The sequence below is a fragment of the Panthera pardus genome, unplaced genomic scaffold (genome assembly GCF_024362965.1).
Source record: "Panthera pardus isolate Hobbes unplaced genomic scaffold, ASM2436296v1 HiC_scaffold_6, whole genome shotgun sequence".
Classification (NCBI taxonomy): domain Eukaryota; kingdom Metazoa; phylum Chordata; class Mammalia; order Carnivora; family Felidae; genus Panthera; species Panthera pardus.
The window spans coordinates 62,233,506-62,260,745 of NW_026526991.1; the positions used below are offsets into that span (position 1 = coordinate 62,233,506).

The 27,240-nt window shown below is 51.4% G+C and overlaps 2 protein-coding genes across 5 annotated transcripts; both read right to left on the reverse strand.

Annotated features, from left to right (window-relative positions):
• Positions 1–4,293: 4,293 nt before the first annotated feature.
• On the reverse strand, positions 4,294–15,108 carry SOAT2 (sterol O-acyltransferase 2). Of its 3 annotated transcripts, none has more exons than XM_019419488.2 (15): positions 13,867–15,108; positions 13,303–13,358; positions 12,642–12,778; positions 12,229–12,288; positions 11,834–11,941; positions 10,079–10,355; positions 9,577–9,646; positions 8,721–8,805; positions 8,170–8,215; positions 7,834–7,963; positions 6,758–6,855; positions 6,236–6,334; positions 5,594–5,729; positions 4,954–5,099; positions 4,294–4,751 (listed from the first exon to the last, which is right to left on the reverse strand). In XM_019419488.2, exons 1-15 carry the CDS (start codon positions 13,937–13,939, stop codon positions 4,701–4,703), a joined length of 1,572 nt encoding a protein of 523 aa, XP_019275033.1. In that variant the 5' UTR covers positions 13,940–15,108; the 3' UTR covers positions 4,294–4,700. The 3 variants fall into 3 exon arrangements, with proteins under 3 accessions (XP_019275033.1, XP_019275031.1, XP_019275034.1); XM_019419486.2 differs by having other exon boundaries at positions 13,864–15,108; XM_019419489.2 differs by lacking the exon at positions 4,294–4,751 and having other exon boundaries at positions 4,982–5,099; positions 6,783–6,855; positions 13,864–15,108.
• A 122-nt stretch (positions 15,109–15,230) lies between these two features.
• Positions 15,231–20,165, reverse strand: IGFBP6 (insulin like growth factor binding protein 6). 2 transcript variants are annotated; one of them, XM_053894930.1, is made up of 5 exons: positions 19,889–20,165; positions 19,543–19,598; positions 16,691–16,830; positions 16,386–16,505; positions 15,231–15,586 (listed from the first exon to the last, which is right to left on the reverse strand). In XM_053894930.1, exons 1-5 carry the CDS (start codon positions 20,146–20,148, stop codon positions 15,464–15,466), a joined length of 699 nt encoding a protein of 232 aa, XP_053750905.1. In that variant the 5' UTR covers positions 20,149–20,165; the 3' UTR covers positions 15,231–15,463. The 2 variants fall into 2 exon arrangements, with proteins under 2 accessions (XP_053750905.1, XP_019275035.1); XM_019419490.2 differs by lacking the exons at positions 19,543–19,598; positions 19,889–20,165 and adding an exon at positions 18,830–19,363.
• Positions 20,166–27,240: the final 7,075 nt, after the last annotated feature.

The window sequence follows — 27,240 nt, forward strand, 5'->3', positions numbered from 1 at the left end:
GGCACAAAAGGAGATGACAGGAAGGGATGGGTACTGGAGTAATAAGCCATACTAAACTATGAAGAGACACCTTTGTAGACCCAGGATTAACACAAAAGTGAATGGAGGTGAGAAAACAGCCACAGTGAGCCCAGACAACTTTTTCCAGAAGGAAGCTGAGAAGTAGGAGCTTCATGAGGATGTGGGGCTAAGAGGGAGAAAGTTAGAGATGGGACATAGTGGAGGAACATATCTGGATGCTTATGGGAACCATTTGGTAGAGAGGAGAAAGGAGGGGGTTGACACCGGGAATTCATAAAAGGGACTTAGTGTTGGAGATGGTGAGAGGCAAGAGAATGGTCTGTGATGGAAAGAGGGCGAATTCCTGCAGCTCATAGGAGGGACTTGGAGTGAGGAAAAGCTGAGTGTATGTTTGTATGTTTTGGGGGGATCGTAGACTTGGAAATGGATGGTGGGGAGAGAAGAAATGAAATTGTTTTGGCAAGTGGGAAGGGAGTCCTCCAGATTAATTGGAAGATCATTGGACATTGCTGAAATGCCCATTTGAGGTCTGTGTTTCAGAATTGCGGAGTGTGTGTTATAGGAGGAGGGCTCCAAGCAATAGAGCAAGGGAGGAGCGATATGGGAGGGAGAAACTCCAGCTAGGGCAGTTATGGAGGCCGCAGGCCACTGGGCCAACACAGACTGGGGAGGGGACCACAGGAGAAGGTGGGTGTTATATGGAGGTCCCAAGACAGGCAAGGAGATTTGGATAAAAGACTGGACAAAATCACAGAGGTGAAGGGAAGGTGTTTGAGGCAGAGGATGGGCACAGAGTTTGAGGGACACAGATAGGGGAGAAGAGAGGAGACCCTTTCTAGGAACAAGGTGGTTTCTAGCCCAGGAGGAGAGCCCTGCTGGGCGGGAAGGTGGCCGCAGAGCTCTCCCCTGCCTCACATGCATACCCCCACTCCAGGCACTTCCCACCCCCACTGACATCCTAGAGGGAGGGCTGGGGCAGTGCTGCTCCCACCCTCTGTGCACCAGGGTAAAACAAGGGTACCATGAGGGCTCCGGAGCCTGTGCAAAGGAGAGACTTTCTGGTCTGACTCACTTCTACTCAACTTCAGTTCAGCCTAAAAGTGTTCTGCTCTAGGTGCCACTGCCCTGTTCTTGTGCCAGGAGTCAGGGCAGCAAAGCACCAACAAGGGCTTTGGTGGACAGGGGGTCCTGGATGGAGCCCCATTGTATACAAGCCTTAGTACTAGGACTAAGTTGAAGAACCCAACGCAAAGTGAGTAGACAATACCTCCCTGACATTGGATTAATTTCCTTACCGTAAACAAAAGCTGTAATTTTGAAGAAGAAGGACAGCTCGGTTTGGTGTATTCTAAAAAAAAATTTTAATGTTTATTTACTTTTGAGAGAGAGCACGAATGGGGGAGGAGCAGAGAGAGAGGGAGACACAGAATCCAGAGCAGGCTCCCGGCTCTGAGCTGTCAGCACAGAGCCTGACACAGGGCTCGAACTCATGAACTGCAAGATCATGACCTGAGCTGAGGTTGGACACTCAACCGACTGAGCCACCCAGATGCCCCTGGTTTGGTGTACGCTAATGCAGTGTTTCTCAAAGTGTGGTTCCCAGACCAGCAGCGCCAACACTCCTTGGGGATCGGTTAGCAGTGCTAACTCTTAGGCCACCTGGATGAATGAATCAGAAACTTCTGCGGCCGGGCTCAACTGTCTCTACTAGCAAGTTCTGGAGGTGATTCTAATGTATGCTCCAGTTCTAAGGGAATTTCCACTCCCATCTCCAAACACATGCCTCTCCTAAGCCATCTTGCTGCTGGGCCCAGGGGCAAGATGTGCAAGTGAGGGCTTGAAGTTCAAGTTAGTGAAATGAAGGCCTAATGTGGGGAGACCTGGCGAGGAGCTTCTTCATTTTCACCACACAGGAGTCTGGAGACTGGCTTTGGAGAGCCCCTGTGCTGAGGTCAGGACCATGGGCGATCTTGAAAGAACATGACTCAGAGGGCCTTGACTTTACAGGGATGAGGTCATCATAGGTGGTTTTCCTGCCTACCAGACAGCATAGGGACCACTGAAGAGTTATAAGACAACTTAAGAAAATATCAGGAGCACTTAAAGAGATTCAAGTAGTGTACCAAAAAACAAAAACAAAAACAAAAACAAAAAACAAAAACAAAAAAACAAAAACCTTTCTGGAACTAAAGAAACATTTTTTCAACAAAACAAAGTCAGTATATGTATTGAAAGAGAGAAGTCTGGTCACTTCTGAGACTCAAATTAGTGGCTTGGAAGAAGAAGTGGAAAAAATATTTCAAAGCATGGAGAAAATAATACGAAGAGATGGAAATAGCGAGGAAAACATGAGACTTGGAGAACAGATCCAGTAGTCCTAACATTCAAATATATTAGCTCCAAAAGAGTGAAAAGGCATAGATGGAAGAGAGGCAATAATTTAAAAATAGAAGAATATTTCAGTGACTTGAAAGAAAGATCTGCGCTTGTAGACCGAAAGGGCACAGGAAGACCAAAAAAAGAAAAAAGAAAAGAAAAAGAAAAGAAAGAAAAGACAGACATCGAAGCATGAAATTCCTGAATTCCAACATTAAAGAAAAACATTTTCAAGTTTCTAGACAGAAAGAGCAAGTTCTGTACAAAGGGAAAAGAATCCAATTGACCGGGGACTCTTCATCGGCAGCACTGGAAGCTAACTAACGTGGAGACAGTGAAAGAAAAGGACGGTTGCCCAGGGACCTCATCCCCAGCTGGAAAGCTTTCACTTGTCAGAGCAAAAGAAAGATATTTGGAGCTATAGAGGATTCAAAGAGTATATCAATCTCCTGTCTCACCTGAGGAAAATACTTAAGAAAAAATTTGGTTAGGGAATAGAGAAGTCAAGGTAGAGGAAGATGAAGGGGAGGAGAAAACCCTGCAGTGAGCAAGAAAGTTGGCAAAATATCATACTGTTAAATGTTCATGGAGCTTGACAGACACCTAATTATATCTAGGAACATAAGTACTGTGCTACCTCAGCCAAACCTAGGAATTGGAAGCACAATAAGAAAGATCAGTAAAAGCATTCTAAAGGTCTCTCTTACTGGGGTAGAAAATAAAACATCTGGCAAGAAATAAAACATTTTAATGGAAGAAACAATTGGCATATTAAAAATGATGGTAATGAAGTAGGTATTGGATCATCAGTGCTGGGAAAGAAGGTAACTATCAAGGGAATGGAAAGGTTTAGTAGAACTTCCAAAATAACAAGGGAGCAGGGAAAGGGGAACGGATAGCAACTTGCTATGGAATGATTAAAGAGCATACAAGACAAGGGGCGCCTGGGTGGCTCAGTCGGTTGAACGTCCGGCTTTGGCTCAGGTCATGATCTCATGGTCCATGAGTCCGGGCTCTGTTGACAGCTCAGATCCTGGAGCCTGCTTTGGATTCTGTGTCCCCCCCTTCTCTCTCTGTCCCTCCCTCCCTCATGGTCTGTCTCTCAAAAATAAATAAATGTTAAAAAAATTTTAAAAAAAGAACATACAAGATGATATAAGAAATGAAACCAAGTGGCGCCTGGGTGGCTCAGTCGGTTAAGCATACAACTCTAGTTTTGGCTCAGGTCATGATCTCGAGGTTTCATGAGTTCAAGCCCTATGTTGGGCTCTGCACTAGCAGCATGGAGCCTGCTTGGGATTCTCTCTCTCCTTCTCTCTCTCTCTCTCTCTCTCTAAAATAAGTAAATAAGCATTAAAAAAAAAAACACCTCAGGCTATCATTTTAAAAATTAAATTTAATTTAAAAATTAGAAAAAAAGATCCTCTCCTTAGAGTGACTACAAAGTCTGGCTTCTGGGATGGTTGTGAATGTGAATATTTTGACCTTCTGAACCCATACAGTCAGGACACTCTTCATTTTAAGGTCCACTTTATAGCAGTGGATACTGTGGCTCACGAAATGAAAATACTTGTGTAAGGTCTATACGGACAGTTCCTCTCCTGGGTCTGTGGAGGGAAAGGAGGCCTGCTATGTGCCCTTTCCAAATGTGCTAGAGGTTGACAGGAGTAGAAGGATTAAGGGGTGTGGAAACATGAACTGAGGAAGGAAGAGGTGGGAGGAAGGCGAGGTTGGGTTTTGGGGAGGGACAAGGCACCAGAAAGGCGAGGCAAGATGCCACCTAAGACCCTCAGCCCCTGCCAGCACAAAGTCTTGCTGCTGTAGACACAACTCTTCAATCATGCCTGTCCAATGTGGGCCTTCAACAAATAATGAAGGGAGGAATAAACAAATGAATGAATAAAAAGGGATACAAACTTTATTATTGTATTGGAAGCAGTACAAAGAGTCAAACCTTTCTCAGACCTTGATGGCCCTCATTTCTCTAAGTCACCCCACATTCACCAAATCTATAAGATCCTTCAAGTATCCCCAAGTCTGGACAGTGATGAGGTAGGAGGGGGCTCTATGCCCAATCCGTGGGGCTTGGCGGCTCAAGAGCCACCACCACAGTGAGTTTGTGCTTAGCGGTTCTACAGGTCCTCAGATCTCAGTCCCTGGCATTCCCTGCTGGGGTCATGCCTGCCAGGCCCCCTTGACTTGGAGCTAGATCTAGGAATGCAGGGAGAGGTGCTCTGGTCCGAGGCTTTGCAGGCAGAGAAGGACTTGGTGGCGTCCTCTGGGCAGTGACAGTGCTCTGACTTCTAGGTATGGCAGGACCAAGATCGAGGTGTCACCAGCCCCCAGAAGGTTGTCTGTACCAGAGAAAGGTGAGTTATGCGTGAGTTCCTTCCTGTCCCCACCCTACGCATCCAAGACATGGGAGCCCATCACCCCCAAACCAGGCCTAGCCCCTGACCATGGCTATTGAATTGGGCAAGAACAGGGGGCTGGCTCTTGGAGAGGGGAGGTGTGTCCTTCTGGATGGGGAGCTGAGGGAGGGCGGTGGTCCCTTACCTGGGGTAGGGGGCAGTGTCGCCGTGCATACCATTCCTGGCAGTACAGGCTGACTTGGATGCCTTGGCCCAGAAAGAGCAAGGTCCACATTAGCACATTCCATGCTGGGCCTGTGTGCCGGTCATGCATCATGAAGTTCAGCAGCCCTGATGCAGGAGGAAATGTTGTTACCCCAATTCCAGTGCCTTGTCTCCCTGGATGCCCCCCATCCCCCCATCCCAGGGTACTGGGAAGAGATGGAACAGGAAGGCATCATTGAGGAAGATCTTGAGCCCAGCTCTGGCAACCCATGGAGGTCTCAAGCGGCTCATGTAAAACCAGGATTCCTCAGTTTACACATCAATATCCTGGATCTCATACTAAACCTCCCAGCCTCATGCCAGTTTTCTCTCCTTTGTCTCCCTCTATGTGTGCCCTGCTCAGATGCTCCACTCCAGCCAGAAATCTTCTCTCACATCCCCCAGGATACCTCCTGCTGCTTCCCTCCCTGTTCCCAAGTTCCTCCCCACCCCAACTTTCATGCCTCTTCCCAGAAGGGTATGTGGCCTCCCCCATCCATCTGGAATCTGCAGGAGCAGGACTCCTGGCTTCCTCCCTCTGGATGGCTCCCCCTCCAGTGGCACACAGAGGCCAAGCTCACCTCCAAAGACAAGGAAGAGCATGAGCATGACCGGGTAGAAGAATCCCAGGACAAAGCAGAAGATGTACTCATGGACCACTGCAGAAACCAGGAACACACCCAGCATGGCTGCCCCTCGGGCCCGGCCACCGAGAAGCTGGCAGGGGACGGGGGAGAAGGGTGGAATGAGTCTCTCTAAGACTCTTCCACAAAGAGTCCCCTCCTTAAGGAAGCCAGAAAGTATACAGTACAATGGAAAGAATATGAGATTTGGGGGTCTCAAGGGGTGATACGTCCTACTTAAGTTCTTTGGGCCTTACATGCAATTTTTTAAAGGGGACATAATAATACTTACTTCTCAGGATTACAGTGCAGAGTATATATGTGAAAAGCCTTGGTAACTGAGAATTGCTACATGCATGTTTCTTAGAAGTCTAAGGAGGAGAGAAATGCTCTGTGGAGGGGTGGGGTTAAGAGTAAAGAGGGAAGGAAGTTAGATCCTAAGAAGGATTTTCTGCCCACTAGGTTGGGTAGAAAGGAGCAGATGAAAGTCCAGGGGGCCCCTAGGTCTGGAAAAGGCGGATAATGCAGAGGAAGGGAAGGAGAATGTTCTGGGGAGGCTACATTAACTGTGGGAGCTGAAGGGGTCTGCAGAGCCCATACCCACAGCCCATCTTGATAGACGTAGCTGTACAGCCAGTCATGGACCACCACGTTCCAAGTGCGGTAGTAGTTGGAGAAGGACGTCGAATTCCACCAGTCCTGGGGAAGAGTGGGGTCAGGGTTAGGGGAAGGAAGTGAGCATCAGGGCCCTGACTTTCCCATGCCCCAGTGGCTTGCTCCCTGCACCCTATCCCAATGTTCTCCCACAAGGGGCTGGGCCCTGGCCGAAGAGGGACAGCAAGAACTTTCCCTGCAGTCTCTTCAGGACCTGAGGCCCGCACTCCCTCCTTCATCCCCTCTCAGGAGAAGATGGTTCCAGTGTACCATGCGCACAGAAGCAGTTAGCCCTGGCTAGTCAAGAGGTGGACAGGTGGCATTAGAGCCACACCCAGAGGAGCGCATTTCTCACGTGAGAGCTTGACAGCACGGCTGAGGTGACATCCAATGGAGCCATCATCCTCCCCAGATCACTCCCCAGACCTCCCTGCACCCAGCTCCCAAGTGGCCAGGTCCAGGCCCCACCCGATAGAACATTCTGTCTCCAAACCGTAGCATCTCTGCGAAGGCGTTGAGCCAGCAGTGGAGGAAGGCAAAGAAGATGAGCAGCAGCATGAAGATGCCTGGTGAGTGGGGACAAGGGCTGCATGTCAGACTGCCCACCTGGCTCCCTTGGGAAGCCCTGAGGGGCCCTCATCAGCAACCAGGGCCCCAACTCCTTCCAGCCAATTATTTGTCACTCACAAATTCTTACATTCATTAATCCATCCATCTGCTCATGAACTCCAAGCCACATGTCGGGGATGCACAGATGAATCTCAAAGCCCTGGCCATTGGCAGTTCACAGAGTGGTTGGAGAGAGAGAAAGAGAGAGAGACAGAGGCAGAGATCGGGACAGAGACATGTCCAACCATGCGTCAAGGTCAAATGTGCTGGGAGCTAAGCACGGGTGGCCATTGAGGTGCTTGGGAATGCAGAGCAAGGGGTGGGTCATAGTGACTGATGGCTAAAACTGACAGGCTTCCTAGAGGAGGGGGCATCTCTGTTATGGGCCTCCAGAAACAGACTGGAGTTTACAGCTGGAAAATGGGGAAAGGTCATTCCAAGCTGAGACACCAGTATGAGCAAAGGCCCGGAGGCATGAAAGTACATGTCTTTCAAGGAATGGCTGAGCTTGTGGCAGGACGAGAAGATAGGCTAGGCTGTCGGGGAAGGGGTCTTGAATGCCAGGCCAAGGGGTCAAATCTTATCTGGAGATGCCAGCAATGGGGAGTGACTGGAGTTTTGGAAGCAGAGTAGGGAATGATTAACCTGTAGGAGGGAAGTTCAACCGGGGAGTAGTGTCAGGGGAAGGTGGGAAGATTGAGAGGGAAAGCAGGCAGGCGAGGAGGCCGATGTGGAAAGAGGGAGTGGAGTGGCCATCTGAATGAACTGAGACCCTGGCAATGGAACAATGAGGAGGCGGGGGACACATGTGGGAGAGGTTTCTGAGGCAGGAGGTGTTGAATCTGACTGAAGAAAAGGAGTGAGGGGAGGGAGGAGCCCCCCGCTAAGACTTCCCAGGGTGCAGCCCTCCCCAGCCCTGCCTTCGGTGGGCATACCTGGCAAGGTGGCGTGCATGATAGACAGCACCAGAGCCCGGGTACTGAAGGGCTCCCGGCTCATGTTGGCAAAGACGGGAACGCAGAGGCGGCCCAGGATGAAGCAGGCATAGAGTACGCAGCCCAGAGCCTGGGGGGCGGTGGGTGGGGGGTACATAACTTTGACAGGGGTCACTAGCAGCTGCCCCCTCAACTCTGGAGTTGGATTCTGGCCCAGCACCTGCCTCCTCTTACCTTAGCCCCACCCTCTGACCTCCTCCCCAGGCCTCCCGGACCCCACTTCCAGAAATGCCCCACTCAATCACCACAAGTCACACTTCTACCCCATCTTCTGACCTGGGCAAAGTTTTTGGCCACGTAATTCCACCTGACGTTGGGTGTCCTGCAGCAGCAATGGGGACAATATGTTTTTAGTCTTTTTATCTTTTAGCTTGTTCCATACCCACTGGTACACAGGTTCTAGGGCCCTCTCTCTGAAGCTCCCTCAATTGCTCGGGCCTGGGAGGATTATCTAGGCAGGTAAGGGTCTAGAACACTTTGGACCTTCCCCAATAGACATGGCAAATGGATTTTTAACTTGAAGGTCAACTAAAGTGCAACCATCGGGAGGTTGCTCCAGACCGATGGGTTTCCCAGGGTGCAGGATTTTCAGTGCTAACACTGGGACAGCCCAGGGCCAACCCAGGACAGTTGGCCACCCTTGTGGGTTGTGCTTGGAGAAGGCTTGGAGAAGGCGTAGTCTGTCTGACACCTATTTCCCATTTTTATTATGGGATGCTTCCTGAGAACGTGGTCAGTGCCTGAGGCTAAAGGCCTCAGAGAATGGAAAGTAGAAGGCAAGGTCCCTGATGGGTCTGGGCATTTGGGAAAGAGGAGCAGGGTCTTACCTGGGGTAAGTCTCCCTGTAGATTAGTGTGGGGCAGAAGAGGAAGTAGAGGTAGCTGGAGAAACTGGGGGCCCGCATGCCCTCACCTGGGGAGGAAGGAGAGGGCTTGGATCAGTGAAGTGGGGAAGGAGAGAGGGCAGGGGGAGTGGAGGCTGGGACTGGTGGGTGGAGGCCTGGATGGGGCAGAGGTGGGGGGGGGGGGGAGGAGGGTGGAGTGGGAGGGGCCTGACACTGGGTCTGGAGGTCCAGTCGGGAAGGTGAAACTAGGCAGGAGCTGAAGCTGCTCTTTGATTGCCCTTCTTTTGCTTCCATTCTAGGAACCCAACTTTCTGGTGCAGCACCTGCTGTGGCCAGAGTTTCATTTGGCATTTATAAGCTCCACCGCCCATTCTTTCTCTCCTTCTGCTCTGACTCCCCCACCACGTTTTAAAAAAGATTTTATTTTTAAGTAATTTGTACACCCAACGTGGGGCTCGAACCCATGACCCTGAGATCAAGAGTCACATGCTCTGCCGACAGAGCCAGGATATACGTCCATCAGATCTTAAGTCCAACACTTAACCACTCCGTCATCCTGGTACCTCCTGACTTGCTAATATGAGGCTCTCATACTCTGGGTCTTTCCAGACTAAGCCTGGAAATTGGAAAGCGCCAGAAGTCCTGGGCCACAGAGGTACCATATCTCAGAGGTGGGACCGGAGGATGCCTAATGACTAAAGCCCACAGAGTCTAGTTGGAGGTCAGAATTCTGCCTTGGGAGCAACACAGGCTTAGGAAGTCAGAGCTTTTATGAGAATCCTGGTATGGCTGGCTTCATTCAAACAGCCAAAATGACTGAGTTCAAAGCAGTGCCTCACCTCCTCTGGCACAAAGGGTTCCAGGCACAGCCTCTCTCAAGAAGGAGTAGCTCTTCATCAGGAGCCTGACCTGAGAAGGAATGGAAGGGAGGTTAAGTTGCTGTGTGGCTTTGAGCAAATCACTTAACATCTCTGTGCACTTGTTTACCGAAGAGAGAGGCCGGCGGATTGCAAAATCTGTACGATCAAAGCCCATACTTTATTTTTTTGTCGGATAGTCTTTTAACCTAACACAGGTAGCTGCTGGGATGAATCAGGAGTAAAGATGTACAGGAAACCCCAGGGCGGAGCCTCCAACCAGCCAACCCCCCTGACTCCTTGCAAAATCCGATTACTTTTGCATAACAGCAAATATCCTTGGTTCCTGCTGGTGCCCTCAAATCCTTCCAGATGGACTCCGCCCCTAGTAACTAGCTCCGCCTCCACCAATACTGTAGTATCAAGTCCCCTTCCCCACAGGGGCCCTACCCCAGCCTCGCCTGCCCATCACCCCATCACCTACCTGCTCAAAGACCAGGATACAGCGGGAGGCAGGCGGGAGCTGATACTTCAAGGCCACGTGGACGGGGAGGACCCAGAGCACGGTGGTGTGGGCAGCCAGCAGCATGCAGCCCAGGCCCACCCCCAGCATCCAGGCCCCTCTTGCCCGGGGCCTCGCCCACAGCCTCAGGGCCTGGTAGGGCACCAGCAGAGTGGACAGGAACATGGGGACCCACGTCATCAGCGCCAAGGGCAGCTGTCCAAAGCTGAAGATCAGTAGGTCAAACTCCAGCATCAGCCTTGGAGTAGAGAGGAAGAGACAAGGTAGACAAATGTGTGGCCCGACTTTGTCCCCTCCCTGTGCAGTCAGAACTCTTGGGAAATAAACTGAGGCATTTTGCCCGAGTTTCCAGCTCCCCATATCTGAAGGTGTTCAAGATGGCACCTCTATTGTCCCAAACTTCTAGCACAGGGCGTCGCTGGAAAAGACTGGATCGTGGGATGGGTTTGCTTACAAATGACCTTTAGAGCCCTCTGAATTTTGCGGTGTTGCAGAAGGGCTCAGAACTTTGTATGCCGTGGGCATTAGAATATGAGGTTTTCAGAGTTTAACTTTGATTTTTGTCAGTTTTGTTCTTTTGGAACGTCTGTCGCTGCAGACGCAAGTTAGTGGAAAGCAGGTCGTTAGGTGTTTTGTTTGCTTAGGTTAAGAGTGTTTGGCTTGTAATGGTGAAAAGTTGGAAACAACCTAAGTGTCCCTTGGTAAAGGACCAAATGAGCAAAAGACTGGCACCTCCAGACCACAGTCGTTAAGAACAGTGGGCTGACCTGGAAAGATCTCTGAGATAGGAAGATAGGTTGTTAAGGAATGAAATCAAGAAGTACAGTGAATATCTTATTTATATAAACTTTCTACACACCGCTTCTTGGTTCTTATAGACATGTGGGGGTGAATGCATGGCAAATGCTCTAGAGGGACTCTCTCAAACCTGTGAAAACCCTTAGTTCCGGTCTGGGGTTGAGAGAGTAGTAGGGAAGGACGGTCCCTTTACATGCATTTGAACTTTTTACTGAGATTTGATCCTTATACCACTCATAGAATTAACAACAGTTTTACCAGAAGGAAATACTGTTGCAGAACCTGCAGATCTTTGATCCTTTTCTTTTTACTGCTTCCTAAGCCCTACTTAGGGTGAGGTAGGGGACATGCAAATACAGACCCCCTGGGGCTACAGAGCCCTCTGAGGCTCACCCCCAGCGTGGGGGGGTGCTCTTTGGGGGCGTTTGCATGCATGTCTGTCTCCCCCCTCCCCAAGACTGGTAGTGCCTTAAAGACAGGGAGGGGGTCTGGCCGTCATCTCTCTAGCTCCCAGGGCAGGTCCTTGGGAGGTGCTCCATGAAGGTTGCTTGGGTTGAACTTGGGAAGAACTTGAGAGAGTGGTGTGAAGCGAGCCTGCTAGCTTAATGGATCTGCCTTGGGGCAAGTTTCCTACTGAGAAGTATTTGAGCAGGCGACAGAGTGTCCCCAGAGTGGCTGACCTGGAAGGTCAGAGCAAGGGCCATCCAAAGGCTGTGGAAGGAAGAAGTCAAGGTGCGTTTTAGGTGGGAATATTGCTGGAAGCAATGTTGATGTGGGTCCAGGAATCACAGGATCAAAGGAGGGCTTGTGCTGTCTTAAGCCAGTGGCAAGTGGAACACTAGGGACCTAGGGGGTGTGATCCACGTGCCTGTCCCAGGCATGCGGGGGGGGGGGGGGGCGGGGGGGGGGGGCGCCTACCTGCCCTCATCAATGAAGTCGATGGCCAGGGTGCTGATGATGAAGACGCACAAGCCGGCGATGAACATGTGGTAGATGGTGCGGAAATGCTGTACTTCCATCAGCTCGCTGGGGGGACAGGGGCCCGAATGTCAGTGTGGGAGGGTCCTCGAGGTCCCGCGGACCCGCTCAGGCACTGTACGCGGGTGGGGGTGGGGTGGGGACTAGTGATTGGGAACTTCCAGCTAAAGGCTGGGCCGATCACACCCAGGGCAAATGGGGAGACTAAACTTTAGAAACCCTCTCCAAGTCTTCCCTCCAAACACCTAGAACCCGAGGATGAGAAATGAGGTGTCCTGGGACCCTCGCTGAATCCCTTTCTTTTCCTCCATCCCCTGCCCTTTAGGTGGACTTACTCAAGCAGGGACTTTCGGATGATGAAAATTTTCCGCTTCCCCAGGGATGGCTCCCGGGCCCTAAATGAAGACAGTTGTTCTGGATCAGGACCCAGAGGAAGAAGGCCCTGGGTAGAGAGCAGGGCCTTGCAGAAGGTCAATACTTGGGAGCCAAAGGCAATAGTAGAGGTAGGTCAGGGCCAGGGCCAGAGGGCAGGAGCAGGTGGAAGGTCAGGGCAGGGCAGAAAAGGGCCCCAAAGGTGGAGGTCAGTGTTGGGCAGGCAGAGGCAATACGAGCAAAAGAGGGAAGGTTGAAGTCTGGGTCATGCCAGTGCTGGCAAAGGAAGCATGAGATGATATTTAGGACTCATGACCCTTATGCTAGAGGAGCCCGCTCTAGCCATTCCCCAGCCCCCAGGTCCTCAGACTCTTACTTGCTCAAGGAATCTGGAGGAATGGAGGACAGGGGTCCACCTTGTGGTGGGTAGCATTGGATGGCTTCCTGCACGACCCGATCCAGCAGGTCTATCAGCTGTCCCTGTGCTTGCTCCAACAACTGTGTCTTCACAGCCTACAGGGCAAAGCAGGGCAAGGCCCACTGTCCCTCCACCCAGGCAGCCATCCTCTGGTTCCCCGTATATCTACTGAGCTTCTTCTCTCTGAGCCAGGCGCATTGCTAAGCGCTGGGGATAGAAACATGAACAGGCACGGTTCCTGCCGAGAGGCTCCCCCCAAATTTCTCTCTCTCTGGCTTCCCAGACCAGCAGTGAGGACCAAGAAAAGACATTTCCAGCGCCAGGGCCTGGATCCCAACCACCTTGTTGTCTTTGACCCTACTCCCTTCCCCCTGTCCCCAGCCTTCCCTCTGCTGACCTTTAGCCCGACTAACAGAAGACTGTTCACTGGCTGACTCTTGGCCCCTGCCCTGCTGACCTGTATTCCAACCCCCTCCATCTTAGCCGTTGGCTCCAACCTGATCTGAAAGGTTTTGAACCCAAGAACAAATGGTCTTTATCACCAGGCTGGTCTTCGTCCCTGCCTCCTTCCACTCCCAAGACCTGTCCATCTTGACGTCTGACCCCTGACCTCCCTCACCTCCATATGTCGGGTCCATTGCACCAAGTCCAGGCCTCTGTCCTTCTCAATGTTTCCTAGGGGGTGGGGTCAAAGGGCACACCCAAGGGGGAGAGGGAGTTAGGGTTCTGTGACCTTGTACGGACCCAGAAACATCCTCTTTCCAGGAAATGCTTTCTGGAAGCTCAGCAGCCTCCCTGCCCCCAACCAGTCGATATGTAGTATCACAGTGAGGTGATCAGAAGGGGAAGTTATGGGAGGCGATCAGAAGGGGAAGTCATTTTTGCAGGGGGTGAGGCCACTGATCAGGCCCAGCAGCCTGATCTCTTTCCCAGCAGCCTGACAATACCCGGGACTGGGAAGCTACTCCATTCACCCTCTGGGGTGAAAGAGTCTGCAAGACAAGGCAAGGCTCCCGCGCTCCGAATATCCCTTTCACTTCCCTTTCCCGGCTGGGCAGTGAGGGACAGAGGCAGGGGCTGCCTCCCTTATCCTCCCAAGAGAGTAGGAGCCTCCCCTGCAGCAATGCGTCTCCACCTCCAATGCCCCCTGAGCTTTCTGCACCCCCAGAGGGTGCCTCACCACCTCCGGAGCGGCGGCGCTCTTGCTCTCCTCTCGGCCCTTCTCCCTTCCGCGATCGGGCCGCCCTTGGCTCCATGGTGTGAGTCTCGACCGGGCAGTAGGCGGCTATGGAGTGTTCCCTCCCTTCCTTCACAGCCTGCCAAGCTCTTATCTCACTCCGTTCATCTGACAGCTCCAAAGACTAAAGTCCTTTCAGGAGGAGGAGACCTCCAGGAGCACAATACGTTATCAGGTCTAGAGGGTAACACTTCTCAGCTACAGGCTCGGCTCAGCTGGCTGTCCCAGGGAGGGTTGCAACACCCCAACAGCCCTACCCGACGCCCAAATGCCCAGCTGAGCAAGCTATCCCTCCCACTGGAACAGTGGCCGTGTACTGTGTACCTATGTATGTCCATGGGGAGGGGGACTTTGCCTCTCTGAGGCTTATCACATAGGATGACTTGCCTGCTGATCTCTTTCCCAGCAGCCTGATCTCTTTCCCAGCAGCCTGAAGGATCTTTAGGTATCAGTGCACTCGGCTCCCTTAGACCGGGAGATAAGGTATGTGAAAGAACCTTGTCAGCTCAAAAGCACTGTGTGCAAGTGATTAATGTTCTGATGTGACTAATGTTCTGTGACAAGGTGGCGTTCTGGCCCCTCCAGGAAGTGCTGGGTGCCAGGACCCCCGCCCCCCAAATCAGCTCTTCCCTACACCTGCTTGGATTAGCATGTGGGCAGAAAGGGGGCAAAACAAACACTTATTCAGCACCTAGGGAACACCAGGTATCGTCACAGACCACTCTGAAGGAAGAGCGAGATTTGAATCCTCCCTCTGTCATTTACCAGCTGTGTGACTTCAGGCGAACGACCCAGATATTTTAAGCCACAGTTTCCTCCTCTGAAAAACAGGGGCCAAAGTTCCTCCCTCACAAGGTTATTGTAAGCTCAGAATGAGGTAGTGCAGGTAAAAACACAGGGTCCAGGGTCTGGCACATGGGAAGGGCTTAGTAAATAAGAATTTCCTTCCCTTTTTTAGTAGGATGTAATAGAAGGATAAGTGCTTCGAGAGTTTCCTCTTTGTTGGGCTTCTGCTGGGGATTAGCTATTAATCCTTTCTCTCCCTTCTCCTATTGTGTCCAAAGATGAGTGCTGGAAACAAGGTCACAACTTCAGACCAAGGTCATGGCCTCAATGTCTCCCCTGCTCTCGCTCCCTGGTGGGTACTGGGGTGAGGGCTGAGGGCTGGAAACCTCCGCCAATGGCTGTTTCCTGCATCCCAAGTGCAGCAGGAGAGACAGAAGGTAGTCCACGGGAAAGGAGAGCTGCTATGGGGGACGGGTAGAGAGAAGGGCAGAGGCTCCATAAATGTGAGAGGTGGACCCAGAGACGTAGGCCAGAGACCCCCAACACAGCTTTATTAACATCCCAAGCCAACACCAACCATCTTTCCATGTGTGGGGTCCCAGGGGTGAGGGGGACACTGGGAAAGGGCCTGACGGTGGAGTGTGGGGCTCAGGGCTCCCGAGTTACTCGTCCGTCACTCAACAAATGACCCAAGATGATAGCTCCGTGCTCCTGCCAATGGTCCTGCAGCCTCCCCCTCCCCGCCCCCTGCCCAGCCTTAGCCGCTGCTCCCGGTGGGACAGGAGGAGCCTCCTTCGCCTTCTGGGGACCCCGGCAGGGGCTGGCCCATCCGATCCACACACCAGCAAGGACCTCTGCGCTGGCCCTGGGAGGAGCGGCACTGGGGAGAGAGGCACACAGATCAGAGGTGCGGCACTGAGGCTCCCGCAGGAGGGATGAGAGGGCCCGTGGGTGGGGGATGGGCTGTGGGCCCCAAGTGCGAGTGTGCAGAGACCTCTGAGAGCTCTCAGGACAAGGAGACAACTTGGGTCCCTTTCTCTTGCTCTCCTCTTCTCCACCCACCAAACGGTGCCCATTCTTCTAGGCAGAACAGTAGTTCTCAAAGCGTGGTTCCCAAACCAACAGCTGCAGCAACAGCGGGCACTGTGTTAGAAATGCGAATTCTTGGGCTGAGAGGGGCTCAGCCATCTGGGCGTTCCCAGCCTTCCATGACTCTGAGCTGCCTCGCAGATGTGAACCTCTGAGTCAGGCAATCTGGCTCCTCTACCACAGCGTGGGGCTATTCTCTAGGTTTCTGTGGGCCCTAAAAGTTGGGGGATCCTTAAAGGCAGCAGCAGTGTCTTCTTTGTGCCCCCTTTGTTGTTGTTTTTAATGTTTGTTTGTTTGTTTGTTTGTTTTGAGAGAGAGAGTGAGCATGAGCTGGGGAGGGGCAGAGAGAGATCAGGGCAGAGAGACAGGGGGACAGAGGATCCGAAGCAGGCTCTGAGCTGACAGCAGAGAGCACAGGGTGGGGCTTGCACCCACGAATGGTGATATCACAACCTGAACCGAGGTCCGATGCTTAACCGACTGAGCCACCCAGGCGCCCCTCTTTGTGCCCCTTTGTAAACTCCCCCCACCCCATCCCTGGTAGGAGCCTTGTGCCAAAGGATGGAGGGGAGGAGAGGTGGGGGCCTCACCTGCCGCTTCCGGTAGAAGCCCCGATGGTCACAGTTAGGCACGTAGAGGGTCTGAGCCCCTCGGTACACCTCGGTCTGGAGTTGCTGCAGCACCGAGTCCAGATGTCTGCGGCATGGGCCCTGGGGGAAGAGAGAGCAGGCAGCTCAGAACCCGTCCAGCCTACCTCCACTGTCCACCCCCCTCCCACCACCAGCCAGGTTCCCAGGATGCATGTGGGAGACTTCTCCAGGCCCAAGGGGATAGCCTCGGACGGGAGTGTGTAGGACTCCCCACCCTGCCTGCTCCCTCCCATTCACAAACGCACCATCTCCGTGTCTTGGGCACCCCCCGGACTGGGCCGGGCGGGAGTGGTCGAGGTGCCCGGATTCCTCTGTTGATCTCTGCGGTTCACATCCTGTGGACGAGTGGTCCCTGCCTGGGATTTACCCTCCTTAGGATTCTCCCCTACAGCCACAAGGGAAATGGGGGAAGAAGAGTCCAGAAATCAGCCAGATGCCAAAGACCAGAACCAAACGGAAGAGAGCCCTGTTCACCTTGACTCCCTGAAGTGGGAGGAAGGGAGGGGCTTTCCAAGTAGGAGAAATGAGGGTGGTTAGAACCTGGCTCCGTTACCTTCTCTTGGCTTCAGTTACTTTCTCCAACAAATGGTGATATTAGCTTTCCTGACAAAAAAAAACCCAGACTAGTTTTAAAGCTTATAAGGGAGAAGCACTTTGGAAAGCAAAAACCTAGGACGAGTACAAGTACATTAGGAGGCCTTGGGCTTGGGGAGAAAAGACCTGGCTGTTCCCCCTGAAGCCAGCAGGGGGTGCACCAAGCCAGGAAGATGAGGCAGAAGAACAAGGGGTATGGGAGGGGGTTAGCAGGGACCCAAGTGGAATGTGTGTCCCCGCGGTGACCCTGCGGTGACTCAGCCCACCCCCTCCCAGGCTGTAGACATGGTTACTTTAGGGGCGCTTGCATTGGGGGCCTCTCCCTTCTGGTCTCCCATAGCTCAGCCTAGCTCAACCCCAGTGGTCCCAGGAGCAGGTACGATTCAGCCCTTAACCAGGACAGGCAGAGGGCAGGTTGCAAAGATGCAGGGAATGAAGGGCTTCTGACCTACAGGCTGCTCTTGGCTCTGGAGAAAATGTCACACGTGGTGTCTGGGGGGCCTAGGGAGAGCTCAGGATGGGAGGAAGTGAGGAAATAAATCAGGGCGTCAGGGCAAGGGAAAGGCAGGGAGGAGAGTGTGCACTGCCTGGAAATCGCCCCAGGTGTAAAATGAGATATTATGGCCCCTAAAAGGATCGTCTCTCCCTTTCCATGCCCAAAGACAAGCTCTGCTCAAGTCCCCAGTCCTCAGACCTAGACATTTGCTCCCACCTGCCTACTACCTGCAACCCAAGAGCAATTTCCTCTGCAATCCTGACTCGCATCCTTCTTCCTCCACCTTTCTCAGACCTTGCCTCTCATTCCCTCCATTTAGCACCCTACCACGACCATGCTCCCACTGCCTCCTCTGACCCACCTACACACCCCTTCCTATGAGGACCCTCTAGCAGCTTGGACCCAGGCGTTTGGGACTGAAAGAAATTCCAAGTTAATTTCTCATCCCTTTCCGTGGAAGAAACCAGGAGATCAGATGCCTGGTTGGGGGGAGGGAGTGCGCTGCTTTTATTTCCTGCCCTATCTCTCCCTGCTGCCCCCCATCTTTTGGGTTCTGACTCACTTCTGTCCCATCCACCCAATGACTCAGCCTTCTATTTTCCTCCCTAGGGTAGGGTGGGGTAGGGTGGGTGGAGGGTTCTGAGCAGCTTTAAATCATAACCCTGATTTGGCAGATTCCTTCTTTTCCCACCTCTATCCCATCCTTTTGAGGCCCCCAGAGTCTGCCCTCTGACCCCAGTGTAGTCTGACACAATTCAGGATTTGGGACACCTTCTGTTCTAGGCCCTATGTTCAGGTGCTTTGGACACCCTGATATTAAGAGGAGAGGAGGGGATATTTCTCAGTGTGTGCAGAATTTGGGAGTCGGGGTTCCCTTCCCTCTTTCTCCAAATGGAAGCTGAGAACACCACCTGGGTCCTTTCTCCAGCTCCGGGGTCCAGGGAAGGAGCTGGGATGCTGTGGCAGACGGCATGGCCCTAAACCCTCCACCCTCACCTTTCCCCTCAAGAGGAAATAGAAGGGGCCAAAAAGGTTGACCGCTGGGACATGTCCCTGCTTTATCCCCAGGGGCCCCTAGCTGCATCCCGGCCTTCTAGAGGCTCCCCGCCCTTGCCCCTTCATCCCCCCCTCCCCCCCCCCCCCCACGCAAACGTGACGCCCAGGGTTAGGAAGGGGAAGCATCAATGGCAGAACCCATCGCAGGGCTCGCAGGGCTGCCCGAGTCCTTTCCAGGACCCTGCCGGCCGCTTTGCGGGTCTCACGTGGGCGGAGCAGGGGCGGGGCGCGGACTCACCCGAGGGCGCGCGCGCCCGGCGGCAGCGGCCCCGGCCCAGCAGCAGCGCCCGCAAAGGCGCCTCGTCTTCCTCGGGCGGTTGGCACTGCAGTCCTGGGGCGCAGTTAGGGGTGTAGACACCGCACTGCTGCCCCTCCCTCCTGAGACAGCCCCCAGCTTCCTTACAGCCCTCCGCCGGCGGCCCCCCCTCCTCCTCCACGCAGCCCCCTGGACAACCCGCCTGCACCCCCTGCCCGCAGCCTGGGCACCGTGCCAAGGCGGCTCCTGAGCGGGCAGCGAGCAGCAGAGTTAGCAGCAGCAGGAGCGGCAGCAGCCTGTGGGGGGTCATGGTCAGGATTTTTGCCCCGTCCACTCCTCCCAGCGCAGTCGTAGCACAGCTGCTGCCCGCCGCCGCCCCTCCGCCTTAAGTAGCCGCCGGTCAGGGGCCGGGCCCTTTAAGAGCCAGGTGAAGGGGGGTGGGGGGAGAAGGCAGGGGCATTCCCTAAACTGGGTGGGACTGAAGAGCCTCCCCCCCGCCCCCACCTGGTCCTCCCCACTTTTCTCTGCCCACTCCCTTCCCAGTTTCTGTTTACTTCCCAAATTACTCTGATTTTTCTTGCTTTGTTCCCGGGACTCTTGGCTGGAATTTGGGAGCTGGACAGCTGGCTGGAGGCACTGGAGAGTGGGGAGGGGTGGAAGAAGGAGAGGACGGGAATTGGGATGAAGGGAAAAACCTGGAATCCAGCGCGGGTGTCTGTGTCCTGTCGGGGATGAAGCCGCCGCGGGGACTCTGGTGGAGAGGGGATTGTTGTCTGAGAGGGATGGGGAAGGGATGGTGTGTGGGAGTCACCAGGGAGATGTATGCCAAGGGAAAGAGAGAAGGCAGGGATGATGGGTAATGGGGTCTTGGGATAACCCACTGCTGATGGGAGAAAGTAGCCCAAGGGAGAGGCAAGGAAGAGCAGGGCCTGAGATGTTAGTGTGGGAAAACACGGGCCAGGGGGCCAGGGGGCCAGACTGGGCGATAGAACCGGTTGGGGGAAGCAAGGGGAGAGATGGGGAGAGAGTGGGGAGTCACACCTTGAATGAACAGGCTTTAACCCTAGGATCGCGGTGGGCTCATAGGAGTATCCCAGAGGGTCCAGTGTGCAAGGGCGACAATGCGCTGGCTGAACACCTGGCAGGAAGGGACAGGGTAGTGGTGAGGGATTAGCCCATTGAATTATGGAGGTGGTGGTGTATGGGGGTGGGTGGGTGAAGCACAAGTTAGCATGAACCCATACTCTGGGGGCTCTTGGGAACAGTGGACAGAAAACAGACCCCCCCCCCCCTTCTGTCATTCATCCAGGTTAGCCCACTCCTCCATTCCTTTCCTTTCTTAGCATCTGCCCCCTCCCCACCCCCACCCCGGGCATCACTCATTGGGTTTTCTGGATTCATCAGGTTTTGCTTTGCCCAGGGGGGGCACTGGACCCGGAGAGTCTGGGTATTTCTTCCGGCTGTCTGTCTACCCCACCCCCCACCTCCCACAGCGGCTCTCTGGGACAGTGCCCCACCCATCCCCAGCCTCCTAGCGGAGCCGGCCTTCCTAGAGGCAGGAAGAAGGACCGCTTCCTTTGGCAACTCACACCCGCTCCGGATTACGCAACAAGGGCCATCTCATTCTTTCCTAAAACAAGAGCTCTGGGCAGTGGCTAAGTTTAAATTCTGGGCCCCCAAGCAATAACATCAGCAAGGGCTTCCTGAACTTTTAGGCAAATACAAAAAAAAAAAAAAAGAACTTCATTCCCAGCAGCCCTCTGCCCCCTTCGTTGGCTACCCTGGGACCCTAGAACATGAATTTGGGGAGCAGTGCCTTGCAGTGGCTCTGAGACACGGACGCAGTTTGGACAGGCTGGGAGGAGGGGGGTTGGGGGAGTGGGAGGGGGCAACTGTCCTCCACTGTGTGAAGACTCTGTGACCTCCTGCCCCAAGCTCTGACCCCAGGGTGGAGAGCTCTGTCCTGTCCCCAAATCCCTACCACTATTTATTATGCCTTGCACATGGGTTCCAGCTTGTTGCTCCTGCATAAAACGGGAAGGCCCTGGGAAGTTTGGGATGGGGAAGAGATGGTCGTGCTCCCTGCAGGATCCGCGTGCTCCCTGCAGGATCTTGCTTCTCCTTTGTAGGTTATATTGCGGGAAAGCCCAACACTTGGCTAGCCTCTCATATCCGCCACTCCCTTCTCAAACAGATTCCCCCAGGTTTACTGCTCCCACCTGCCCAGCTTGCTCCCTCCCTGCAGTGCAAGCTGGGCTGAGCAGTCCAGCACCACCACGGTACTGTTGCACGGTACTGCCCTTTCTCCACCCCTCCAGTGTGGGTGTCCAGAGCTGTACACCGTGGGTGCTGGAATCTAACCAGTGTCTTCTTTGCAGACTGAGACTCTTGGACTCTGCTTTTCCTCCCTTGGGGATGCCCTTCACCACAGTGCCGGGAGCCGTGGGATCTGAAGCACGTGGTGAGTGCTCAGGATGGAGTGTGGGCCAAGCTGCAGTCCTTTGGGACTCTGCCCTCCTTGAGAGAGAAGAGTTTGCTGAAAGCTTTTCCAAGGCTGTGAAAACAGCTTGGGCTATTGCTTCGGCTTTTCCAGAGGTAAACTCTGCTGAGCCTCCTCCTCCTCCTGTATGGGACACTGTCTTCTTTGGATCCCTTATGCTCTGTGACTCTCACACCCAGTAAAGGAAAGGGCCTGCCTAGAGCTTTGAGTCTGAGGAAAGACAAGTGGTGGCCCATTTCACAGGCAGAAAGCTCCGGGGATGCAGATCAATGATCACATCACCACATGGCCAAAGTCTAGCATGGGCTAGACGGGGACTCTTCTGATAACCTCAGCTGGCCTCCAGCCTTCGGTCCCTGCAGTCTCCACAGAGCCTTCCAGTTGGTCCTGGTGCACACAGTTCTGACCATGGGACTCTCTCCTTCTCGAAGGCCTCTGGTGGTGCTCCATGTCCCCTGCCCCTCACCCCGAAAAACCTGTGCTCCCATCTACCATCCATGGCTCTGGGACAGTGACCCTGGGAGCACACTCTGGTTCAGCCAGCTGGTTGGGTCACCTTTCCCAGAACCCCGTGGCAGTCTCCCATCTCTGGGGCTGAACTGAGATTAGGGGAAATGAAGGTGTGGCCTAATCGGGGCTCAGAGGGCAATTCTTCCTCTGGATTCCAAGCATTCATCTCACGGGGACAGAACCCTTATTCTCTTCAACACAAACCAAATCCCATCACTTCGTCCTCACCTGCTCAGCAGGCAGGCCAGCTCTGTGCCTTCCTTTGAATTCATCCACATTATTGTGCTGCTATCGTCAATTTTTGTTTATCCTTTCGTGTGTCTTACTTTTCCCGTTAGATTGTTGGTGCTTTGAGAACAGGAGCCCCACACCCTCTTCATCTCCGGGCCCCCAGCTACTGTATAAGGAGTTTGGAATTGATGCAAGTAAAAGTTGGTGTTTTGGGTGGGAGCAGAGATAGTCCTGGGGGAGAGCATTGAGAGGTAAGGGGGCACACTGTACCACTTTTGGAGGCTCCACCATCACTCCTGTGCTTCTGGGCTAGCCCAACCCACCCCAGGAGGTCTCCTGGCCCTCCCACCACTTCAGCTGTTCTCTCTCTTTTCTTCTTCCTCCTCTTGCATTCAGAGTAAAGGCCGAAGCGTCTAAGAGGCCCAGAGTATGGTAGGGTGCAAGAAGAGAGGGACATCTGGCTCCAGAATAAGTTAAAGAGGGCATCCTAGAGAATGAGGCTTCATAACAGAGCTTGGGAGAAGAGATGGGAAGGCAGCAGGGCATTTTTCTAGACTGGGCTGGAGTCGGCCAGACAGTTGGGAATGGGGAATCATTAGTGGACAAGAAGCAGCAACTGGGGATCTGAGATTTGCTTCTTTGTAATTAAATGAACAAAGCGTATTCAATAGATTCATAGAGCCTTTATTTATGTGGATATAACTAGCTTAGATGGACGTAATAGGGAGACGTGGTGCTCTCTGAGAGCTTAGAGTTTATATCTCTTCATCCAACACATACTTCATAAACACTTAAAAAACAAGGCTGCTAGGGTATTCCAGGATAGAATGTAGACTGTTGCAAACGAATCTAACTGTATTACAGATCTATGACGTAAGCACACTGAAGGTGGTGAGGGGAAAAAAGGTGCTGACCTCAGTAACTCTAGAAAACAGTGTTTTGACTGGAAACTGTAAGGCTAAAGATAAAAGGCACAGCATAATCTATATAAACACTGTGCTCTAGTTGATACATTTTCTCCTGGGTTTATAGGTTACAAACTTTGGAAACTGCTTTAGATGTAGAGCAGTGTTGAACAAATAAGTTACGGATATTGGGAGCCAGGTTTCTCATTGCTGGTGGGAGAAGTTACAGATAAGTAAGGGGAATAAAGTAGAAAATAAAAGTCCAAGTGCATACTGATTGTATTAATTTGTTAGGGCTGCTGTAACCAGGTACCATAAATTAGGTGGCTCAAAACATCAGAAATTTATTGTTTCACGGTTTTGGAGGCTAGAAGTCCAAAGTTAAAGTGTTGGCAGGGCCATGGTCTTTCTGAGACTCTAGGTAGAATCCTTTCTCGCCTTTTCCTAGCTTCTAGTGGTGGCCATCGATCCTTGGCATTCCTTGGCTTGCAGATATATCAGGCTAATCTCTGCCTCTGTAATCACATGGTCATCTTTACATTGGCTTCTCTCTGTGGGTATCTGTCCAAATTTCCCCTTTTTATATAAACACCAGTCATATTGAATTGGGGCCCACCCTAGTGATCTTGACTTAGTTAAATCTGCAAAGACCCTATTTTCTTTTTTTTTTAAATTTTTTTTAATGTTTATTTATATCTGAGACAGAGAGAGAGAGAGACAGCGCATGAGTGGGGGAGGGGCAGAGAGAGGGAGACACAGAATCCAAAGCAGGCTCCAGGCTCTGAGCTGTCAGCACAGAGCTCGACGCGGGGCTCAAACCCACAAACTGTGAGATCATGACTTGAGCTGGAGTCGGTCGCTCAACCGACTGAGCCACCCAGGCGCCCCACAAAGACCCTATTTTCAAATAAGGTCACACTCTGAAGTGTTGGGGCTAAGATTTCAACATTTCTTGTTTCGAGGGACACGATTCAATCTATAACACCGATACAAATAAGTGATTAAATAAATAAATTAACAAATAAGTGGGGAAGAGGAGACAGATCTTCCTTCCAGAAGACTTCCAATGTGTGTAGATACTCTGACCTCCAGAAGGTAGAGCTTAACAACTCTCCCACCTTGGGCTAGACTTGGTGATCATGCTTCTAAAGGGGAAGGAAAAATAGTAACTTCATAGGGGAGACACGTGGCAAACACTACCTTAACCTTGTGATCAAGGTTAACCTCACCAGTGATTGTCAAATGGGTATTCATGTATCCCCCCTCCCCCATATATGACATGGGAAGTACTTCACCTCCATGAATTTCTTTCCACATATCCATAACCCAATCCAACTGCAAGAAAAACATCAGACAAATCCAGGTTGGGGGACATTTTACAGGATACCTGGCCCATTTTCCTCAAGACTGTCAAGGTTATGAAAACCAAAGAAGGACTGAGAAACTGCCTCCAACCAGGGGAGACTGGGGAGAGATGACAATGAAGGCAGTGTGGTACTGTGGATTGAATCCCAGATTTTGATCAAATCCAAATAATCTTTTAAAGGGGGGAGGGGCACACCTGGGTGGCTCAGTTGGTTGAGCATCTGACTTCGGCTCAGGTCATGATCTCACCGTTTGTGAGTTTGAGCCCCGCATCAGGCTCTGTGCTGACAGCATGGAGCCTGGTTTGGATCCACTGTCCCCCTACTCTCAAAAATAAATAAACATTAAAATATTTAATTAATATATATTAATTAAAGGGGGGGGAGGGGCACCTGGCTGTCTCAGTTGGAAGATCATGTGACTCTTGATCTCAGGGTTGTAAGTTCCAGCTCCACATTGGATGTAGAGATTACATAAAAATACAATCTTAAGGGATGCCTGGGTGGCTCAGCTGGTTAAGCATCTGACTTTGGCTCAGGTCATGATCTCATGGTTCGGTTTATGAGTTCAAACCCCGCATTGGGCTCTGTGCTGACAGCACGGAGCCTGGAGCCTGCTTTGAGTTCTGTATCTCCCTCTCTCTCTGCTCATGCTCTGTCTCTCTCTCTTTCTCAAAAATTAGTAAACTTTAAAAAATTCTTTAAAAAATACAAATAAAGTTTGGAGTGTAGTTAATAGCAACATACCAATGTTGTCTTCTTAGTTTTGGCAAATATACCATGGCCATGTAAAATATTATCAGTGGGAGGAACTGGGTAAGAGATATTGGGCAACTCTCCACACTATCTTTGCAACTTTGCTATAAATCTAAAATTATTGCCAAATAAAGAGCTTATTAAAATATATATATCACAGTAATGGTTTCACCTCAGTTTCTAAACAAACAAAAATTTTGTATGTCCCATGCCCTGAGCTGAAGATAGAGAAATAAGTAAGATGGCCCCCTGCTTCCGAGGAGATCACAGTCTATAGAGGATGGCCATGTGAATTACTGACAATGATAATAATAATAATGATAATGGTCAATAAAAATAATAGCTTACATTATCTAATACTTTCTATATGCTGAGAACTACACCAAGCACTTTACATATAATTCTCACTGTAAGTTATTAAGATGGGTGATGTTATTATTTGCATTGTTCTTCCTATAGGGGAACAGTAAGTCTTCAAATAGAGAAGTGACAGAGCAGGGGTTTGAACTCAGATTTCACTTGAGCCCTCTGTGAGCTGCTTCAGTGTTGTCAACCTCCTAGTCATCTTTGACGGTGTTGCTGGAGGGTTTTGTTCAGAACCATCTGCTGGGCAAATACATCTCCAAAAGACCTCTTTAAACATGATCACTTGGACTGGGAAAAGGGCCATTCCACAGAGCGTCTGTGGTTAAATTCTGAGCCTTTAATTCTGAGCCATGGCCAACATGGCTATCAGAACATTAGGCATCGGAGGGATTACCTAGGATTCTAATGGAATTTTCCACCTGTCCCTATTTCAAACCCAACACGTCTAAAATCACACTTATTTTCTCCTCCCACGAACCATTCCTCAACTTTCCTATTTTGGGCTTGGTCTCAGCACTCTCCCAATTTCCCAATCATCTTCCATGCTTTTCTCTTTTCTCCTGAAATTACCTATTCCTGTTGCTTTCCCCCATCTGGTCTTAAAGTGTTTCCATTTCTGTGGCCACCTTGATTATTTGGGGTCTCATTGTCTTTCACCTGGACCATGACAACAGTTTCCTATGGACTGTCCAGTTTTCAGACATTATCTACTCTGTACCCAGACTATTCTTTCTGAAATGAAAATAGAGCATATAATTCCTCTGCTCAGAAACCTTCAATGACTCCCTATTAACTCCAGGATCAAGTCCAAATCCTTGGTTTTCAATCCTCTTGTTCTATAACCCCTATTATTACCTTTCAAGAACCACCCACCCTGACCAAATATGCTCTTTGAATTCATACTTTGGAGCTTTTATTTGTAATTACACTCCTAACCTTGCCCTTCTTCTCTAGCCTTGTATTCTCTAGTTTTTATGATCAAGTTCTGGGTGAAATTGAATAAGTCTTTTCACCCTGATCCCAAGAAACTCACAGTCTCTGGGGAAAATAGACAAGGAAATCAACAATGACACTATGTAAGGATAGGAGGGATCAAAGACTAAGTGACACAGAGGAAGAAAAACTTAAGCTTGCCTGGGAGAATCAGAGAAGGCTTCACAGGGGAGATGATGCTTTGGCTGATTGTTGGAGTAGAAACTTATTAGGGAGGGAGTAAGGGGAAGGCTTCTAGGCAGAGGGAGCAACACCTGTCTTTACCAATCATGTGGCTGTCCATCATGTGTCTTCTGTTAACATTTCTGATAGTTTGTCTTGTATTTCTAGCACACTTTCATATACCAGATCTTTTCTTCTTATAACTGGCTTATAAATGCCCTTAGATTAGGGGCCATATCCTCTATTCCCCCATCCATAAAATGCTTGTTGCAATATCCACTTTGTAGAATTGTTATGTTAGGGGAAATTCATGTGATGTACATGGTAGGCATCCAGTGTTTTTGTTTTTGTTTTCCTATAATGAATGGAATGAAGTGTCTAACTCAGTTCCTGGCCCACATAATATACTCAGCACTTAATGAATGAATGATCCTACCCTGGTTCAAAATCGTTGTGTTCACATCTGAACTCTGCTTTGGAAGGCCTCATTGGATGGGAAAAGATCCAGAGAGATGCAATATTTCAGCAGGGTGAGGATACCTGCCCGTGAGAGCTAACCAGATGAGGGCTGTCCAGTCTGAAGAGGAGACAAAGATGTTGAGATTC

What these genes read in the sequence shown, in the direction of transcription:
- IGFBP6 (XM_019419490.2), bottom strand. Translation starts at nt 19,157, where the DNA reads ATGACCCCCCACAGGCTGCTGCCGCTCCTGCTGCTGCTAACTCTGCTG. An exon ending in CCGGGCGCGCGCGCCCTCGG is followed by an intron (nt 16,831 to 18,829) that starts GTGAGTCCGCGC and finishes TTGTGGCTGTAG; the next exon opens with GGGAGAATCCTAAGGAGGGT. An exon ending in GCTTCTACCGGAAGCGGCAG is followed by an intron (nt 15,587 to 16,385) that starts GTGAGGCCCCCA and finishes CTCTCTCCCCAG; the next exon opens with TGCCGCTCCTCCCAGGGCCA.
- SOAT2 (XM_019419486.2), bottom strand. Translation starts at nt 13,939, where the DNA reads ATGGAGCCAAGGGCGGCCCGATCGCGGAAGGGAGAAGGGCCGAGAGGA. An exon ending in AACCCTTTGTGCCAGAGGAG is followed by an intron (nt 8,806 to 9,576) that starts GTGAGGCACTGC and finishes CTTCCTCCCCAG; the next exon opens with GTGAGGGCATGCGGGCCCCC. An exon ending in GCTCTTCCTTGTCTTTGGAG is followed by an intron (nt 5,100 to 5,593) that starts GTGAGCTTGGCC and finishes CTCCTGCATCAG; the next exon opens with GGCTGCTGAACTTCATGATG.